The 20,403-nt window shown below is 38.3% G+C and overlaps 1 protein-coding gene across 6 annotated transcripts in view; it reads right to left on the bottom strand.

The window, feature by feature from the left end:
* PCDH15 (protocadherin related 15) overlaps positions 1 to 20,403 on the bottom strand; it is an 878,455-nt gene that overhangs the window by 223,388 nt on the left and 634,664 nt on the right. For all 6 annotated transcript variants that reach the window (XM_080401549.1, XM_080401544.1, XM_080401545.1 and 3 more), the window contains 2 exons: positions 11,241 to 11,447; positions 642 to 776 (listed from right to left, as the gene is read on the bottom strand). In XM_080401549.1, coding sequence (XP_080257675.1) covers positions 642 to 776; positions 11,241 to 11,447 — 342 coding nt within the window. The remainder of the gene's footprint in view (positions 1 to 641; positions 777 to 11,240; positions 11,448 to 20,403) is intronic.

Raw genomic sequence — 20,403 nt, 5'->3', positions numbered from 1 at the left:
CTTACTCCACAAAGGAAATGTGAGCTCTCCTTTCAAATGTCAAACAAACAGAAAATATGGAGGCATTGACTGGGGACCCCTGCAGAGGAACAGGGTTTCCCTACAGCACATTTGCAAATTACTTTAGGGCTGTTGTTTACTCACAGACTGGGAAATGCCTGAAGGAGTATTTTGTCCATTTAACCTTTTTTTTTCTTCTTTTTTTAAAATAAATATTGCTGGTTGTTGTTTCTGTTAGCCTACTTCTTTATTTTGTACGAAAATAAAGTGTAATGGCCATTACAGGTGTCATGTTCCTAGCTCAAGGGCTGAGAAAAGGCAAAGGTAGCCTCAAAGGCTGAGCTGGGTACAAAAGAGAAGGGTCAGGCTGAGGAGAAGGATATAAGCGTGGGACCATGGAGATGACGCTGGTAGAGGGACCTAAAATGTTGCTATCATACCAAAGACATGCATTTTGGAAGAGCACACTACCCCAATTATCAACTCCCCCTGCCCCACCCCCCTGCAGTACTGCTGCTGCTCATCCTTCACTGTTTTGTTCCTGTGTCGTTTTAATGACCTACAACAATGTTATGACTAATGATTTTTCAACGCTTGCTCTGATCAACACCTTGATGTGCCTTCAAATGCTTTCAGCTTACCGAGAAAGTGTAAAGCTGCTGGACTTCTCTGTCAACAGGCTGCAGCAGGGTGAGGTAGCGGGTGATGCCACTCTGAGTCACAGTGAAAAACGCATTGTAATCATTCAGAAAGAGATGGAGCTGGGGATCCTTGGTCTTTAAACAACATTTAAAAAAAAAAAAAGAAAGCATTTTATTATAAATTCATATATACCATTAAGTTTCCCATTACTTAATGCAAGCGCTTGTTTTAGATGAAACCTACATAAGCAGAAAGTAGAAATACTGTGACTGAATCTACAAAACTGTTAAAAAAAAAGTAAAAAATAACACTGCTGATCTAACAATCTAATCTTCTTGATGAAAAATGTATTGAAAATACACTTAAACCTACAGAGCAAGTAAACCCAAGGGTAAACAAATCCATGTATCTACTAGTTTTAAATGATGCTTTTCTTCATTAAAACAATATTTTTTGGCCAAATATAACTTACCAATATAAGAAACCAGATCCAAGCTTTTGCCTTCAACCATATTACAAACAAAACTTATCTTGATTAATGGAGCAATAAAACAGTTGAGTTGATGCTATGAAAAAAATAAGCATATGTGCTGAAGTAGATCTCTAAGAAGATGCTGTTCAGAGATTCTCTTTATGTCTCAAAAAGGAACAAAATATATTGATGCAGGATTATGAGTCTCTCAGCTGATCAGGTGAAAACCATAGTGAAGCAACTGTGGTGTAATTTTCAATAGAAAGTAAAATTTAGGGTAGAGGAAAAAAAAGGCAAGTCAAGGCATTGTAAATTTGTTACTCATGTTTTCCCTAGGTAACCTTCTGCAAACACAGATTTCAGGTCTGGCTGGCTCCATGTACAACTAGGTGAGCACCAAGAGTGGTGCTGCAGTGTGTGCAAAACCACGTGACAACATAAAGACAGGGCAATGCCTCAGGCATCCTGAGCAACCACGCAGGAACTCATCCTTCCGTTTCCATCTTCTCTCCTAGCATGCTTGGCAGATTGTAAGAGCACAGGGAAGAAGAAATGAAATGTTCTCTGGGGAAAAAGACTGAAATTAATTGGGGGGCAAACAGAATCTCTGCTAACAGAAAGGGGAAGGAATATTTCTGCCAGGGACAGAATCAGAAGTTATTACTGTACTCAGGGAACAGAGCAAGTTAATTAAAGTCCAGAACCTCAAGCTAGTTCCTTCCAATGTGAATTTATCAGAAGGATACAAAGTTGCAAAATGGATTTACTACCCATAGTCCTTACCCTGCAGTTTACTGGATGCCAGCACAGAGCAGGCAAAAAAGGTGTTTCAGCTCCGTATGCACTGAGCATTCAGAAAATCCCCCCAAATTCAGGCATTGTTCTGGGGTGTCTGTCTTGTTGAAATGACAGAAATGTGATTCATGACCAGGATGAAATATCTCAACATCTTCCCCATCTCTTTAAAGATGCAATTGAGCTATTAAACTGATTAGACTGCAAGGATCATTCTACATTACAGTTAAATTTTAAAATAAACTACATTACCTTTTATTGCCTACAGTATTCCAACAAACATTTCTATGTCCTTGTGTGTAATCTTGTTAATATAACCCGACTTAATGTGCTACTCACAGTCATCAGTTATTTAGGTTATTTCTGTTACGTGAGGCGAAGTTACAAAAGAGGAATGCTAATGTGATCGGGCAAAGGACAAAAGCCTGGGAGACGAGTTCTATAAAAACTGTTTTGAACTGTCCCAAATAATGTGGAGATAAAGAATCAGAGGACTAGTACCATGAACAAAACATAACAGAAAGTCCAGTGGCTGAACTTGGAAAGTGTTTTTACCAGCTCTTTCCAACACAATTTTACAGAACCTGACCCATACAGGGTAGGACACACAACGCAGTCAGAAATAGCTAAATTCAACAAATTATCAAAAAAGTAGCTTTATGTTTTTTCAACCTTTTTTCAACTTGAATCCAAAATGCTTCCAGAAGGTTAACTCTTACACTGTCATTACTGTCATACCTACATAATTAGAAAAAGAAAACAGACTACTGGGAAGTTCAGTAATCCCTACAGTACAGCAGGCATAAACACTTGACCCATCTCTAACATGCACCAAGTGTCATAATGAACAACTATGAGGACAGATTAGTACAACAGGAAGAGAAAGAGAAACTTATTTTAGCAATTAAAAATACTTTAAAGCACACATTTTGGAAGGCAAAGGTTATATTATTTAAATGAGAAACATCTTCAGTTGCTGAAAGTTATGTGAAAGAAATATCAAAGTGTTTCAAATGAGTGGTTTCCTATTGCCTAAAGCTTTGCTGCAACTATGCCAGCTTCCAGTAAAATTAAAATTCATTTTAAAGCTAGCAATGCAAATGGAAATCTCTTTCTTTTCCCATGAAAAATTACAGAAGGTAATTGCCAATAATTGTTCACTTTGTAGACACTACAAAGTCAGACAAAAATTTAATTTACAAAAAACCTGGTTAGCTGTTACAGTTCTTGCTTGTCATGATATTCTGAACACTACTAAACAGTATTTTTTTCCTATTTGTTCTTGACAAAAAAATTGATGAAGATCCCATACACTCCTTAAGTAATTTATCCTATTCCTCAATTACTCTCGCATTGGAAATTTTGTCCTAATGTGTAAGTTAAACTGCCTTTACTTCAATCTATGCCTTCTACGCATGTTAGACCTACAAAGCAGTTTATTTCCTTAATCTTGGCATTGCTGTGCTTTATACTTTTATCACAATTTACACTGAAAGAAAGTATGCTTGACTTATCTGAACATTTTATGTGGCAGATAATGTAAGAGAATAAAACTGGGAAGCAATCTGTCTATGTTGACAACACTGTTTCTGTTGCCTTAATTTTTTAAACTATTAATCTATTTTGGGGCCTGGACTTAAGCATCGTGATTTCTGACTACATTACTGGGTCACGCAGACTAGTTTGTCTCTGATAAATTGTCTTGCATATAATTTTAAGTAGAAAACTACCAGAATCCACACACAAGAGTATACATGCAACCTGCAAGACCATTTCAAGCACACAGTTCAAACTTGATATGGTTTACATACTTCAAACTGACTCGTAGTACTTTTTCAATTAAAAAACACTTTCTAGAAAAACATATAATTATTTAATGAACATAAAGCAATCACAACATGACCATGGTACAACTTTGTGCCTTAAACAAATTTGGTCCAATGTGTTTAAAGGGCTCTTTGCAGGCTTCACAAACTAAGTGACAGTCCCAGTCTCTAACACTGGCAGTGCAAAGAAAAATGAAGGAGGACAGGGGGAAATAAGTAAGGCACACTATTAAAACCAAAAGCAATTTTGCAAACATCATACCCAATACCTACGGGAATGGCACCTGGTGCAACCTACAAAGAAAAACACATGAAACAAAATGAATACAGGTAAAGAAAAGCAAACCTGATAATGACAGACATGATAAAAGCAGTAAATTTGGGGAAAAATTGGTTACAGATGAAACCACAATAAAATGAGACCCAGAAAGTGCTCAGGTGCACTTCTTAAAAAGCAAAGCCTGGGTCTGAATTTGTTCTGCTTGAAAATCTCTGAAGACATCCCCTAAAGTTTGAAAGCCTGTGCAGATATTAAATTTCTGCTGCTCCTTTCCTCCTACAAGGGCTTACAAGCTCTTCCTAAAGCAAACACTTTTCTGCAGTTTACTAGATTAAACCAAAACTACATGGTATTGTCAAGAATGAGCAGACAATGACACATATTCTGTATGTTTTTCAACATTCCCAAGGAGTTTTTAGAGGGAAAGTATTTGTCTGTTAAATTCTCCAGGGTAGCCAGAACAAGTTCCAAGAGTATCAGAAGTGCTCAGGCTTCCCAACTGCTAGCACAAGCTTGTCTCCAAAAACTTGTAGCAATAACAAAGAATTTATTGAAACATCTTAGTTTTCCAACAATCTCCATGTATAGGATGATCACAACTGAAACACCCATTGAAGAGAGTTTTTTTTTGTTGAAGCAATGTTTCCAGTGTTTGCCCTCCTCCTTTCTGGGTGAAAGTAGAATATCTTTTCTAACATATTTCATTGAAAAAAATTGAGATTCACAGCCTTGCAGAGGTGAAGCAAGTGAAATACTCAGTCCCACTGACAAGGGGTTTGCAATCAGATAGTGTTGGCACTGACCTCACTGATTTTCTCTAACTTGTGCAAGATGAGTTCTGCAGGGTCTGATGAGAAGGTCCTCCATGTTCACAATAGCTTGGATGGAATAGACACGGAACACACATACTCTGGAGTGAATTTCCTGCATCTTTAATGTTACCATTAGATAACAGAAAAATAACCTGAAGCACAGCCTCCTGAGAAGTCTTTGTGATGGATTTAGTCATAAAACCACTTAGATCAATAGAACCCAAGGAGGAGAACAAATTAAGCCTAAATTCCAAGCAATGAAAAACTGAAGAAGGTCAATCAGTCTGAGAAGACTTTGCCCAGGACACCCTACGAATAATTTCTTTCAATCACCGCCAAAACCTTTACAGTCCCTGCACAACAGAAGGGCTGAGGCACAACAATGACTAAAAAGTCAAAGTGCTACAACACGTTTTAGACTTTTTCAAGTTTAGGTGCAAAGAGCCATGCCCCTCCCTGAATGAAAAGCTGACAGAAAAGTTTTGAAAAGATCATCTTCTGTTCCTTAAAAAAATGAGCAACTCCTGGGGCAGGGCAAGAAACAAAAGCATCTTCAGTGCTTCCACCAATTAGCAATAGCATTTGTTTAAAACAGGGAAGATATAAAAATTAATTGAGGACTCCAAGGAACTCAAAGAGAGAAAGAATAGTCTCAGAAGGCAGAAAATATTAGATATTCATCCTACACAAACACAGGAAGAAGTATAATGCTACAGAAGTGATTCAATGTTAAGATTTTTATTTTTCCTTCTTAAGTGGCAAGATTCACAAATGAAAAAAAAACCCCTATATTTATAAATTATAAAGAAAGATAAGCAGTCTTTTTGCTTTGCCTTTCCCTTTTATTTGTGTTAATAATTATATTAATGGGCTGCTACATTTGGGAAGAATATTTTCTGAATTATTATTCTATAATGTAACTATTAGAGTGTCAAGAACTGCTATATGGGGATAGTAGTATTATGAGAACTCTCTTGTCAAGAGAGTACTGGCAGCAAAACAAGTTCCAACAGTGAAAGATATAAGCCATCAGGCAAATACTAGACAAAAATACTTCAATACTTAAAGTGCTTCAGTACTTCTGGTCAAGAAAATCATTATTTTTCCTTACCTGGATATATCACTGAAAATCCAGAACGTGCATTTGTAATTACATTTAAGAGTTATTTCATCCAATATTTGCTCTGTCCTGTTGGGCTGCTGCTGAGATGCCTTTATGTAAAATAATCATTCTTTAACATTTCCCACTAGCCCTCTAGTAACACAGATGCTGAGTAACCATCTACTTAGTTTGACTTCAACTTCATAGACAACGGAAGCATAAAACCAAGAAACTGGTCTGGTAGAAAATGATCTGGAGAGCAACCTATAGTAGTAACTGACCTGTGTCACACTCCACTGCCCTAGGATGCTGTGCTGGGCTGTAGGCACCTGCAGAAACATCAGGGCTACTGCACAGATGCTTTTCTGAATGTGTGCTGGGACAAATTAAATGCTTTTGAACGCATGCTGGCACACCTTATAAACATGACATCAATTTTGTGCTCTAATGAGCAATGCACAAATTACCTTACACTCCTCCGAGTTTATTTATCAAGACACTGCATGTGGTATCAGTAAACACCTTAGTAGTAGAGCAGTATGTAATGGATATGAATGCCAATTAGCTTCTTTTTAACTAGGAACTTACAGCCTTGGGTTTATTTCTCTCTTTTTTTAAGATAGATTCAACAGATTTAGCATACAAGGCAGTAAGACACTTACTGTGTAACTCACCAATCCTAACCACCAGAGTAGAAGATATTAGTACTCTCCCATGGAATCAAAAGAGTAAGGAATCAAGAGCTTGGGAAGCCTTCTGTAAACAGCTATCAGATCATACTGTTTAAATTTCTCATCTCAGCTTTGGTTTACTCTGGTCTTAAGGTACACATGTGGCTTAATTTAATTTATGCCATTCAAACAGACCACTTAATTATATCAGCAGTTGGCAGTGCTGCTCTAGTTAAAGGTCTGTTTGCAATGTCACATCTATAAATTAATTTTTGGAAGGTTTATAGCAGGACTCTATTATAATTCTCACAGGGTTTAAATTTAGAATGTTTTCTTTTTTTCTTAAGACACACAGTTCAGATGACCACTTTCTTCATGCCTTTATCTGAGGATAAAAAGTTACTTTAATATGAAATACAATCTCAACTGATTTGTCAATTAGAAGACTGAATACATTACATTTAGACAGTGTCACTATTGGAACTAACATGCGCAAGGGATCATCAATCCCTACTTAGTAAATACATTAATAAGATACAGCGAAGCCATGAGAACGTTAAGACCTGTAGAAGTTAATAAGCATTACTTGTGCTTACTAACCCACTCTGAGCTACCATGTAGTCCCAGTGACAAGGTACTTGTCATTTTAGTTTGCTTGGCCATTTTACATGCAAGTTATGTGCAACTGCAGCACTCACAGCCTTATTTTGCTGGCAGTCACATGTCCATAAAAGGTTATAAGCACTACATGAACTGCTGACACATGTATTAACACACAGGCAGTTAGATCTGATTCTCCACTCCCTCAATCTACGTTACAGCTGCATCATTTCATAGAATTGGAAAGAGCTGTGCTGGCATGAGCCAGGTGGTGCCAAAGGAACAGGAAACTGCACAGAGCACTTCCACCCTAGGGCAAGGTTGATCATCATCTCTGTGGCTGCAGGTAGATTTCTGTACGTTGTGAGATAAGTCTACAGCATTCCAGAAAGAGAGAGAATGCATCAACTCTGGTGTATCTGACGAATCGGATCTGGTTGACCTTAAGCATGAACAAAACATGCAAGAGAGAAGATGGATACAGCCACGGAATCTGGCAGCAGATTCTCTGAGTTGTTCAGGTTGCTGAGACAGAGCTCTCCTCCTCTCCCCCTGTATCTCCCAGGCTTGGTAATGAGTACATATGGCTGTGCCGCTGGCCCTTATCCCCCCATACCTAAGGAAAGTGGCCTTGCAGGTACAGAGACATCCTGGCACAAGGAGCACAGAACATGAGGGCCACTAGCCAGGTTCCACCACAGCCCATCTCCCCTGGCACATGGTACTACATCCCAGCAGGGCCCGAGATCTTCATTATTTTGTCCTCACTTTGGGGGTGGGGGATGGGGTGTCAAAATTAAGTCTTTATGCCACGTCATTTCCCAGTCTAGAAATCTTTAGCAGTTACGCATCATGCAACACTGAAATATTACACTTTTTCAATAATAAACAAAAATAATTCAATTTTGGCTCTGTCTCATTTTGTGTCATGTGACTATACTAGATTTTCACTACTTTAACGACACTCCTGTTATTCATTATCCAATGAAAATAAAACCATGATGTAAAACAAACGAGTGTTAATTTCACTAGGAAATACTTTTGGACCCTTGAATGGTTATTTCCTGTAGATACGAAATGTCAGGTATATTTGCAATGAGACACAGAAATATGTAACAACTTCTAATCAGCTGCCTAAAGCAGCCTGTGTTCAAGATGATAAACCTGTTTTTCATCATCTTTGGATGCAGATTATTTAAATCATATTAGTGCTCCCAACTGAAATACCTGCTGCAGATTAAACACGGGGTTTTTTTATTATTAGTGATGTAATTAAAACTACAAATATTTGGGCCATGTCTATGTTGAAATTTCTACTGCAGGCAAACACAAGTGTATTAATGAACTGCCCTATTCATTATCCAAATATTGAGATAACTTCATGGGAACATGCCAATGCACTACACAACAATAAAATGTGGAGACCTATGGTCAAATTGCTTGTGATGAATTTAAGAGCAGCCTTCAAAACCAGAAGTATTGAACTTGTACTGACAAAATCAGTAACAGAAAGCACTTCTGGTAGGTGGCATAAGTACCAGGATTACATTAAAAATCTCATGAAGTAGTTTATATTAAAGGAACAAATTAGTCTTCCATGCAGAAGATTTTGAAATTAAACATTTGCAGTTTGAGAGTATACAAATGCAATGTACTATACTGATTACCTGGGAGTTACATAATTCATCCGAAGAGTCAGCTCAAATTCAGAATTTAACAGTTCAAAGTAATCTTGATTTTCAGTCTTGTATATGAACTAACATGTAGTTACACCAAAGAACCTTGTATTATCAAATCTGCTGTTGACATCTTGTGGGTAGAGTTGTGCAACTGCCAGAGAAAGGTTAATTAGTGCACTATTAACTACCACCTGAAAAACCTCTGGAGGTTAATGAAATTCAAAGTCCTTCTGTCGTTTCTTTAGTGTAATAGTATCATCTACTAGGAAAGAGGAGAGAGTTCCCAGAAAAACACCAGCATGGAAAACTGCCACATAAATTTAAGTGTCTGAACTAGGACACTGAATTCTCTTTAATTAAAACAGCTGCTCTGAATTATTTCAAGCACAACAGATTCAGCCCCTCCTGCAGCAGCCATGCTGTGTGATTTATTTTACCACTCCAGGCTTTGTATGCAAAGTAGGATTTTCCTAGGTCACTGCAGCTACAAAACCTTGAGGGCAAATATCTCAGTCCCTGGAACACTGGTGGACTTGCAGACAGAGAAACACCAGCAGCACATTGAGGATTAACAGTGAGATTTTTATGCTATTTACAGCTGTCAATCACCCAGACTGGCAGTGCAGCAACCCAGGCAAAAATGGTTCCTAGCAAGCTCTCCAGCTTGCCAAAAAATGTATTCTGAGTTTCAAATCATACCTCTCTAACATGTAAGTCTACCAGTCTCAAAGACAAGACTTGCTCGGTTTCAGTCTTCCACTCTTCAGATGATAAATAGCCTCTCTGAGCATTTTTGTAAAGTTAATATGCAGTCATGTGTGTCATAGGGTGGTCATAAATAGTGCCCTAAAATTCCAGATTTTTGTAACAGATATGCACCAAGGCATATTTGAACCAAAGGGGTTTACTACTACTTTCATGAAGGTGTGGATAAAAGAAAACAGACAGAAACTTGCTTAGGCTAAAAAATCTCAAAATATGCCCACAGTTTTTTGTTTAATATGCAGAAGGATCACAGAACTACAAGCAGCATTCCAAGAAAATCTCTCAAATTAGTAGCTTAAAAAGGACTTAGAACTATGGACACTAACTCACAAGATTGTTTTTCTTTTGTGTTCTGGACCACATTAGATGAACGGGTTTTATACAACACAATCAATGTACTGTAAATATAAACCCATACCTGATGCCTGCACACCTTTCTTATTTCTATATTAAGCAACCTACAAGACTGCATTAATTTTATCAAACAGGAAAACTGCTTTGCTGTTTAATAAAAGCAATGCTGAACAAGAGTATTTCACAAGTAATACAAATCATCAGCAACACCTACTGATGACTGCCACATGCACTTATTCCGTACCTTTTATCCAGCCTCTAAGAAAGCCAGATCCAACAGTCATTTGCACTTGCTTTTCAAACAATTTTTATGAATGCCCGTAAATTGACGGAGATATTTTAATAGATAGGAAGGAGATATTCTACATGAGTTTGGGCTTTAAATAGCTTCTCAGGACAATAAATCACTCTAATACAGACAGTGATGTAGAAAGCACCTTTCAGTGACAATAGCCTCCCGTGTGTCTCAGAAATAATCACTTTGCCTATGTCAAAAACAGAAGATTGTTTTTAGACTATCAGGTTAAGAACTCTACCACAGAGTATTTGCATTTGCTATAAATATCATTACAAAACCTATGCCTACAACTTAGCTTTCCTTACTTATCTGACGTTAACAAGAGAACAGAAACAAAGAAAGAACAAAGGGGAAAACTGGAGAGACAACAGTAATTAGAGGAAAAAAGAACACTACCAAAACCCACATAATGGCAACAGCCACGGTGAGAACACAACATTTGTCCTAGAGACAAGGTATCATTACTACTTGGTTACTATACTTTTGAAGATGCCCAGTTTTTACTATGAGTAATGTTAGTATCAAAATCTAGGCAGAGCAAAGACTGGATTGAACTTTCGGTTTCCTGCCCTCCCATTCATCTTTCTGGTTTGTTCAAACTACTACTTCCTTCCCCTTTGAGCTTATCTCTCCTATTTCCCCACACTGTGTGGCAGATTCATCCTTCTCACAAAATGAAATTATTTTCCTCTTTGCACTAAACATTCATTAACTCTATCAGAACACAATCTTAAGGAGAGCTGAATAAAATACAGATTAGTTTTTCAGTTCAGACACACTTTTAAATCTATTTGAACTCAGAACAAAACCGAAAAAGAAACCATAGCAATGATATTAATTTGATTTATTCATCAAAATGGTTTTGGCTCAAGTAAATGAAAAAAAGAACTGAAAATAATAAAAACGTGAATATCAATATGACACTACAAAGGAATGAAACATACCTCCTCCACATCGTTGTCCAACACTACGATTTGTAGTGGAGAAGTCAGATTCTGGTTATCACTGATGGTCGTTCCCACTGGGGAGGATTCGAGAATAAAGCCGTCATATGTAGATCTTGTGAAGTAAGGCTTCTGATTGTTCTCATCAAGGACCTCAATGTGCAGATTGGCAAAGGCAGGAAGAGGATGGCCATTGTCTTGTTCAGCCTAAAAACCCACATGATTTGTCAAAGGCTCTCAGCCAAGTAAAACTATGAAAAGTTACTAACTGGTCTTGGGTTATATTTAAGAATTACAATCCAGTTATAAAAATCAATAACATTGTATGGATCACCCTACTATGAAACTAAGCACCATGAAAAAAAGAAATACCAAACAAAATCAGCTAGAAGAACAAACGATTTTCCATCAGAATAACCTTTTAAATATTCACAATAAAACTCAAAGCTATACAGCACATATGCAATAACACTGTTCCTTAAACTGTCAGTATCAAGAGTTTTAGAAAATCTTCAAAGGATGAAAGCAAGCTGGAAATTGCTAATCGTACAACAGAACCTACACCCACACCACCAGCGAGTTAAAATCAAAAGATGACAGTACATGTGGACACATGGTATTTGCTACAGATTACTGGAAGAGCATATTGCCCTGGATATGACTTGTTCTCTCTCTCCCCCAAATTCCATCTTTCTAGTGCTAGATGAGTGGGATTTTAATTTTGTTTTTCAGTATGAGAACAATGTTGATAAAACACTGATGATTTAGTTGTTGCTAGGTAATGTTTATACAAAGTCAAGGACTTCTCAGGTTCTCAGGCTCTGGCAGCAAGAAGGCTGGAGGGGCACAAGAAGTTGTGAGGGGACACAGCCAGGACAGCTGACCCAAACTAACCAAAGGGAAATTCCATACCATGGGACATCATGCTGAGTATATAAACTGGTAGAAGTCAGCTGGGAGGGGCTGACTGCTGCTCAGGGATGGGCATTGGTCAGCAGATGGTAAGCAATTATTGTGCATCACTTGGGGTTTTTGCGGTGGGATTCCCCCCCTCCCCCTTGAGTTTTATTTCTCTTTCTCTTTTTGTCATCTCCCTTTTCATTACAATTATTATTAATACTATTAGTAGTAGTACTAGATTTCACTGTATTTCAATTATTAAACTGTTTTTATCTCAACCCACAGGTTTCACCAATTTTCAGCTTTCCTCCCCGTTCCACTGGGGGTGGGGGGTTTGTGCACACAAGTGGATGCGTGGTACTTAGTTGCTGGCTGGGATTAAATCACGACACTCACCTACCAAGATTTACTCACCGATACAGTTTCATCTCATTTATTTTCATTTTCAAAGTTTCTAAAAGTACTAATTGTCCTTTCCAGTGTGCTAATCCAAGATAAATGTATGATGTTGCTTTTTTTTAACCTTGCTATCTATGACTAATTAAAGTAAATAAACAAGGGAAGTAGAAGATAAGTAATTTTTCTCTTTAACTTACAAAGAGCAACCAATTTTAATTATAGTCCTGTACATGTCCCTGTATCAAGGCAATAATAGGGTACTGTAAGACAGTCTCCTATGGCTTGATTGCCAAAAGCTGTAAGCACACAGACCCCAGGACTGTAACAGTAGTGCGCTATTACCTTTCTGCAGACATGGCAAGTGTATTGTGCAATAAACTATTCAGATGTAAAAATATTTCAGAAGAGAGAGAACAGTACCTAAATTATTGTTGTTAACAGTACTTTTTTTGCAGAGATTTTATATTCATTCTGGTATTTCCCCCATTTCAAAACAGATAATTCCTCATTTTTCAAATCCAACATCTGAGGAGTCTTCTTCTGGAAACACACCACTTGATTTCATCAATTAGTTATTTTTAAATTCTTCTTTAGACACATTCTTTTTTATCTGCAAAATGTTAATTCTATATAAAACTTCACTTTGTTTACCAAGCAACAATAGTATGCTGTTGATGGCAAAACCTGCCATTTCAAGTAGAAAGACATATAAACATCATACTTTTTATTTTGTTCCAAATAGGTGACATCTTTAGTAATTCATAATAAATTCATTCAAAACACTCAGTTCTTAGCAAAAATGTGTTTTCCTCTTTAAAATATATCAGGATTGCTATTGGCCAAGGAATGGGCAACAGTGGTACTGGAGCAGATTTAAAAGCAACCAGCAACCCATCTGTTTGTACATGGCTATCTTCTGACTAATGAGAGGAAGGTCAGATCTTTCAAGTGGATTTATGTAAGCAGGCGTTAGTATCTGAAATTAACAAGGCTTTTCCTAGGAGATCAACTTTTGTTAATGAGACAAAACTCTCTCGATGAAATTGGGAGTTCTGCCATTCAATTCACTGGCACATTAAGATTCCAGTAACCAGGTTGCAGGAGGCAACATATTTATCTACTGCTGTTGCTTCTAGGATACAGGATACTACCAGTGATCAAAGCCATAATTGCCTCAAACAATTACTACCATATTAAGTATGAATCCCTTTTTTTAAGCCAGCCTCAATTACTCATATTCAAATAAAACATAAAATAGGAAAATAGTAGACCAGTCTCCAGTCTACCCAAGGAGACTGATGCTTCTGGGTTATCTCAAGAATCTTTAAAGATATTTGCATAAGCTGAAGAGGTCTGCTTTCACACTGGTCACTGTAAGAGAATCACATAAATCGGTTTTACTAGAATTTACTTAGAAACCTTCCAGCTGCACTGAATTCGATTCAATAGAGCAGCACTCAAACATCTGTGGGGTAATCCTGGTCCTGCAAAAGTTAAGAGGAATGTATTTCAAATCCAATATAGTAGGTAGCTGGCAATTGTACTGGAGACTGGATAAGTGACTCCCAAATGCTGAATATAATTTACAGAAGTGAGATTTATTTTGAAGTTGTTCCAGTGAATGAAAGTAAACTTCACGTGTAAAAACTAACATCACCAAAAATACTTGGAAGCACTCTGGCTACTGACCCAGTAGGATGAAACTTCAAAAACATCCTGATATAGGGAGTTTTTGCCTAAGTTAATATACTGAAAGCAGGAAAAATAAAATATCTCAGACAAAAAATCTGCTCTATGAGCAGCAAGTACATACTGATCTGGTTCTATTTTATAAGTAGGTCTATGGCCGAGCATCATTAAATACTCTGTTCCATATCAAGAAAACCAGGCCTCTTCACAGTAAAAAGTTTACACACAACTGCCACAAGTTGCTTTATAACAAACCTTGATGTTCCTTGCCACTGCTATGAAGAGATTCTAAAAAAAGGAAAACACAAAGAACTGAGGGCCCCAATCATCTTAACAGCTTGAACTGCCACAATAATGGCCTTGCTTTAAAGCATAACTGGGCACAGACCCCATCCTGGGTTAGACGAAGCAATACTCATCTATGAAGGCTGTTTTCTAAATCATCACCAGAGTATGCAGTGTCTTTCTGAAGGAAAAGACAGTGCTCTAAATTACATATGCTCAAATACAAAGAAGGATGTGTGTTCCTAAGATTGGACTTAAAATTTCAGTTTTTGGAGACTAAAAATGTAAAAGGTCCTCAGCAGGCACTTAACTCAAAATCACCTCAGCTTTGCAGGTGCTTTTCTGTTTGTTCACCAGGTTGGGTACACTGATCAGAATAGGTAACTTTAACATTTGGGAATTGGAATTGGACAGACTTCGGCAGCCATTCTTCAAAAAGTCACAGTCAGTTCCCAAGTGCTTGTTGCCAGCTACAAGTGTTTCTTGCAGCACCAGGACACAGCGTCAGTGCTGCACCAGGGCGCAACTTAACTTCACTCATTCACTACATTAGCAAGTGCTCAACTGCAAGGCTACCATGTGAAAACCACCACAACCAGCTTGCCGCTTTTGCCTTTTAATTAAGTTTTGTTTCCAAAGACACCTATATTTAGAGAAAAAAAAACAAGCTTTGAAAACCACTAATGGAAGTGCCTCCTTTCCAGAACTAATCCAGAAACCAATGTATCAGGGTAGGACTGGAAATCTCCAGAGCATCAGAGCTCAGATCTTGGGATTCAGTGCTCAGGCACAGGAGGTGAAACAGGTATGGATGCACTCACTCTGCTGTCCTACTCACCCAGATGTTCACCAGCACCAAACAGCAAACCCCAGTGCCAAACTCAGGACCCCAAATTCCTCTTCAAGGGCCAGGCAGAATTGGGTACAGAAGTGTCTGAGCCCTTTGCATCTGACCTTATTTCCTACTCAAAAAGAATCACCTTCTACAATAGCAGACAAAAGTGAAGCAAAGAACTTCTTGTAAGACAAAGTGTTTTAAAAAATAAATCTAACCAACTCTCAGTGTACCTTCCTGTAATGCTTTTTTAGTAGATTTGTAATATTTCTGTTTTCTAATTCAACCTACCTACTTGTGGGTTTGTCATTAAAACTCACTTGTAATCAGTTTTACAGACTAGTACTATCACTTTACATTGAAACTGTTCTGACTAAAACAAAGGATAAAACACAATCTCTGTAGAGAAGTACCTATTTTCTGATCCTTTGAGTACACAGTTACATGTTAAAAAAAAAAAATCCAGCTCTAATATTCATAAGAACACAAAGATACATGCTATTCCTCTCTTTGAAAAGATTTACCTGAATGCTGGAACAAATGGTGTATTTCCTTACAAGCCTCTTTCAGTCCATTTTAAGCCATTGGGAAATACAAATAACTGTTCTTTTTCATTTTGGCCTTTACACATAATGATAGGTCCAGCAAAGCAAATGAAGAACTTAAGAAGGCATTAGTAAGGTGCTAGTTACAAATATTCACTTTCAAACAACATTTTTTTAAGACATCATTTTCTCTAACAGCCACTTTTTTCTTTTGATTGATAAAAATAATTTCATATAAAATATGAAAAATTGATTTATTTTCATATGCTATATAAACATACCCTCAGAAGCAATGCTTGGCTAGCAGCAGTTCTGTGCATACCCTTCATAATTCTCCAAAAATATACAATACCTACAATAATGTCAATTTTTGCTGCATTTCCCTGATTTCTTAAGTTTATCTTGGTTTTTTTTGATTTGGATTGGGTTTTTTTTCCTCAGGTGGTGGTGGGTTTTGTTTAGTTTTGATTGTGGGGGAGGGGTTGGTGGTTTTGGATTTTTTTTTGAGGTGTTTTTCAAGAGATTAAGTTATATATCATGTAAGTTCTTCCAGACATCCAATGTTGTTCGTGAAAACAGTTTTTCCTCATACTGGCGTGTTAAATAGTTGCTTGGGCTGGCTGGCTACAGGTTAAGCATCTCTGCTTCCTAACAAGTATTTTGAAGCACAATGATTAGACTGTTTACATTTCATTCAGAAAGCAAGCCACTGCTATTTAAGACACAAAGCATCCCAGTTCTAGTCTCCAAAAGAAGATGCTTTGCTGTCAAAACAATGAGTGGTCTTTCAGACAAACCCAAGGATATTATATGAACTTCAATGGACTCCACAGTTCCTTCAGTGAAAAGAGAAGTCTGCGATAAAGCTGGCTAGATGTTTTACATTGAAGATATACAATCATAAGGAGGCACTAACAGTGGAAAAGAACAAGCGTGCAATGAAGCTTTCATCAGAGCAACACACATGGCGATGAAGACTTTAGATTATCACATTGTTACCAATACTACCTATGAGAGAACAGCAGCTACTGTCATACCACCCCCCAAGATACACAGAACACAGAATTATAGTTTGTCAACTACTGCTTCAGTTCAGTAGTAAAGATCACATATAGGAAAAAAATGGGCAAAATAATGTGAAAAGTGTTAAATTCTCAAAGATGTTTAGATAAACTTAGTATGTAATGTGCTGCCTGAGCAGTTTAAGTGCAGTGTTTAACATTTGCATGCAGTTTGCAGAAAGCTTCTATTTGTAGCTGCCAACACATAATTTTATCCTTATGGAAGATGACTAAAAATGGCACAAAACCAGTCTCACCAGAGATATTGTACGAGGAGTGAAGAGCCACTGACTGGGTGACCAACTAGAAGAAATGTTTTATACAGAAACAACATGAAGTTCACTTATTCAAAGCATTAGACAAACAGTTCCCCAAGAGAAAGAAAAAATGAAAGCAATTTGCTAAGACTCCCTGAATCTTCAGGAAAAAACACAAATTAATGGACTTTTCTTTCCTGTTGAGCTAGCAGGGATCTGTTTGGTGAGATAAAACTAACCTTTGACAACAGAAGAACCTCTAGATGAACACTGATACATAGCCAAGACTCTCTGTTGCTCCTGTTGCACCATCTTTGCTCCCTGTGCTTATTGGTACTGGAGGAGGGCAAAGCACAGGAGAGCTGGACAGACCTACGGTGGGGATGCCTGGACAGTCTAGGGGGTTACAGCTGCCAAGAAATGCTGTGGACAAAGACACTTAGCAGGCTATCAGCGTTATTCAGAGCTGGAAGCACCTGCCCTCTTCCCACACATCCCAGGTTCACAATGTCTTCTCCCACTGCGCAAAGCAGTAACATCTAAAAGAGAGCAAAACATAGGCACCTTTGCTTAAACTCAGGGTTCCTACTTCTCCATGGGTTCACAGAATGCAGCTTTACAACTGTGCCCTCGTATAATACTTCAGGAACACTTGGTCCAGAAAATCTGACCTAAGATGCAAGAAAACCAAACAGTCTGCAGTTTATCTAAGACACTTCCATGCTGCTGCTTCTCCACAGAACTTCAGAGTTGATCTCCTCTGTGAATTTTAATAAGCTGATTAGAAATAAAAAGAAAAAAAAACCACCCCAAAACAACAACAACAAACAACAACAACAAAAACCACAAAAAAAACCCCAAAAACCCCCAAACCACACAACAAACCACAAACCCCAACAAAATCCCCAACAACTCCTAACAACCCTGGTGGTTATGGTTCAAATATTCAGCAAAGCAGCCAGACATCTACTGCACAACTTTATCTAACCTGCCATACAGAAGACACACTTCCTCTTTCCAACTTGGATCCTGTTTTACCTCACCAGCTCCTTGCTTCTTATGCCTGCATCCTCTCCAGCTGCTGGCTTCAACTAACACAGTGGGTCATTTCTGAGCAGTGTTAATTCACAGCTTTGACCTCCTGGGAAGATGGCTGCCACCTCTTCCAACACAGCTAAAACTTATCTCAGCACCATCCTTTCCATCATGCATTCAAAGCCTACCTGCAAAGACAGAAATAGTGCCGTACAAATACTACCCTGTCTGTTCCCAGGCTCTGCCCATTACACTTCAAATGTCTTTCTCAGCATCCAGTGTAGTTACTGGGGGAGTACATCAAATTCAGAATATCTTAACTCAAAAAATCCACTTCAAGATTCTTTACACTGGATTTCTGTCAGACTTTGCCAACTATGCCTACCATAATGTTGAGGTTAACAAATACTTGACATCTGACCACTGCTGCATATAGGAAACTTGCCTATAGCGCAATAACAGACTTGGCTGCATGAACAGATTCTTTGAAAACCTGGTTGCTACATGGAAGGCAGCACAATTTTACTTTCACATCCTTAAGGTTACAGTAAGATGCTATTAGATTTGCTGTCAGTCCTACAATGAAATAGTCTGGTTTTCTTTTCTGTTCTTCATGACTTCAGTACTCATACAGGCATCTTAACTCCATATAGCTGATAAAGAGGAAAGGCTATGAGACAGATCCACAAGAGTAACTTCTGAGTACAAAGCCAAATGTAGGTTAAATACAGGGGCCTAAACCCGAAGCTCTAGCTCTCAGACTCCTGCTCAGCTGCTGCTTAGCACCAACAGAGTCTGGATTCCAGGATGCCTGGGGATTTTTTCTTTATGTCGTGCCTTTCACATGCTTCAAAACATGCAGAAAAGTGCTCCACTGAGCAAGCCAACCTTTATCCCTCATCCAGACCTAATACGGACCCAGAGAAAGCACGTTACTTCCCTGCAACTGTATTTCCTCATAACACACTGTTTTACAATAAAAATTGCAAGGTACAAACCTGCAAGCACTATTAGCTGGTACATTTTGGGCAGTATCAGCACGGGTAACGGGCATGTTTCATGCCTGCTCTTCACAGGCAGTTTCAGCATCAATGTAAAAGAAAACCAGGCTTCCTTCTCTCCACCCTCCAATCCCAACAGAAGGATAAGCAAGTGGAGCTGAGGGGAGAGCGGTGCATAGGGATAAACAAAAACTTCACATCTTAATAACAGTTGGGACATAAGTAACTTTTTTCTCCTTCTGGTGACAAGCTACATATACATACAGTGTGGAAGAGTAGAAGGGAGACCTGCAAACTGATCTCCAAGAAGGTCTCAGAGGCTTCAGGAAAGCAAAGGTAGGTGAATGTTTCCTCCAGAGGCAACAGATCTGCAGGCTCAGTCAGAAGCATGGTGCCGATGAATGGTGCTGCAGGCAGCTGCCCAGTGTGAACCACTCCTGGTAAAATGCAGGAGGGGTCTGAGGGAAGGGGCTCACACTGGAAGCATATTTCTTTGTTAGCTATTTAACAGCACTATTTCACACATTCTGCAACTGTAGCAGCAACTAACCTGAGAAGAAACTGCAGAGACCTTTCAAGTATTGCAACAGCAGCCGTGATGAACATGAGTTACTTGCTCACCCCTCCTCCAAAAGATCTCATCTGGTCAATACAAGATAACATTTGCCCATCACCTAGCACTCAGAAGGGGTGAGATTTCTGTAGGGTGGAAGGAAAAAGTGAATGAATTGTACAAGAAATCCTGTTGGAATGAAATTTCATGTAAAGTTACCTTGACATATCTCCCTTAAAGAATGCAAACTGACTTATAAAGGCTTGCATTTCAGTTATACTTCTGGGTGAAATGATGTCTAAGTTAAATAGCTATTTGAGAAAATATAGAAACACTCCTCGGGGCAGACTGGGTTCTCATCTTTGCCGCTTTAAATATTTCCTCACAAGGATCATTCCTCCCTTGATGCAAAACTCAAGCTTCAAGAAACTCAGGTTCAGAAAATTTTCTTTTTCCTTTTGCATGCAACCTTTATCAGGCCTGAAAGTCTCAAACTCCCTCCTGAAAATGCCCGCTCTAGCACATGCACACATACATGATGTTTAGATCTGGGAAAAAAACACCACACTGGCAAAATGGAATACAAGCATATTCTAAGCAGCA

This window comes from Falco punctatus (assembly GCF_963210335.1).
Source record: "Falco punctatus genome assembly, chromosome: 9".
In the NCBI taxonomy this organism is placed as follows: domain Eukaryota; kingdom Metazoa; phylum Chordata; class Aves; order Falconiformes; family Falconidae; genus Falco; species Falco punctatus.
The sequence above is the reverse complement of the archived record's forward strand: the minus strand, read 5'-3'. Positions and strand labels throughout refer to the sequence as shown.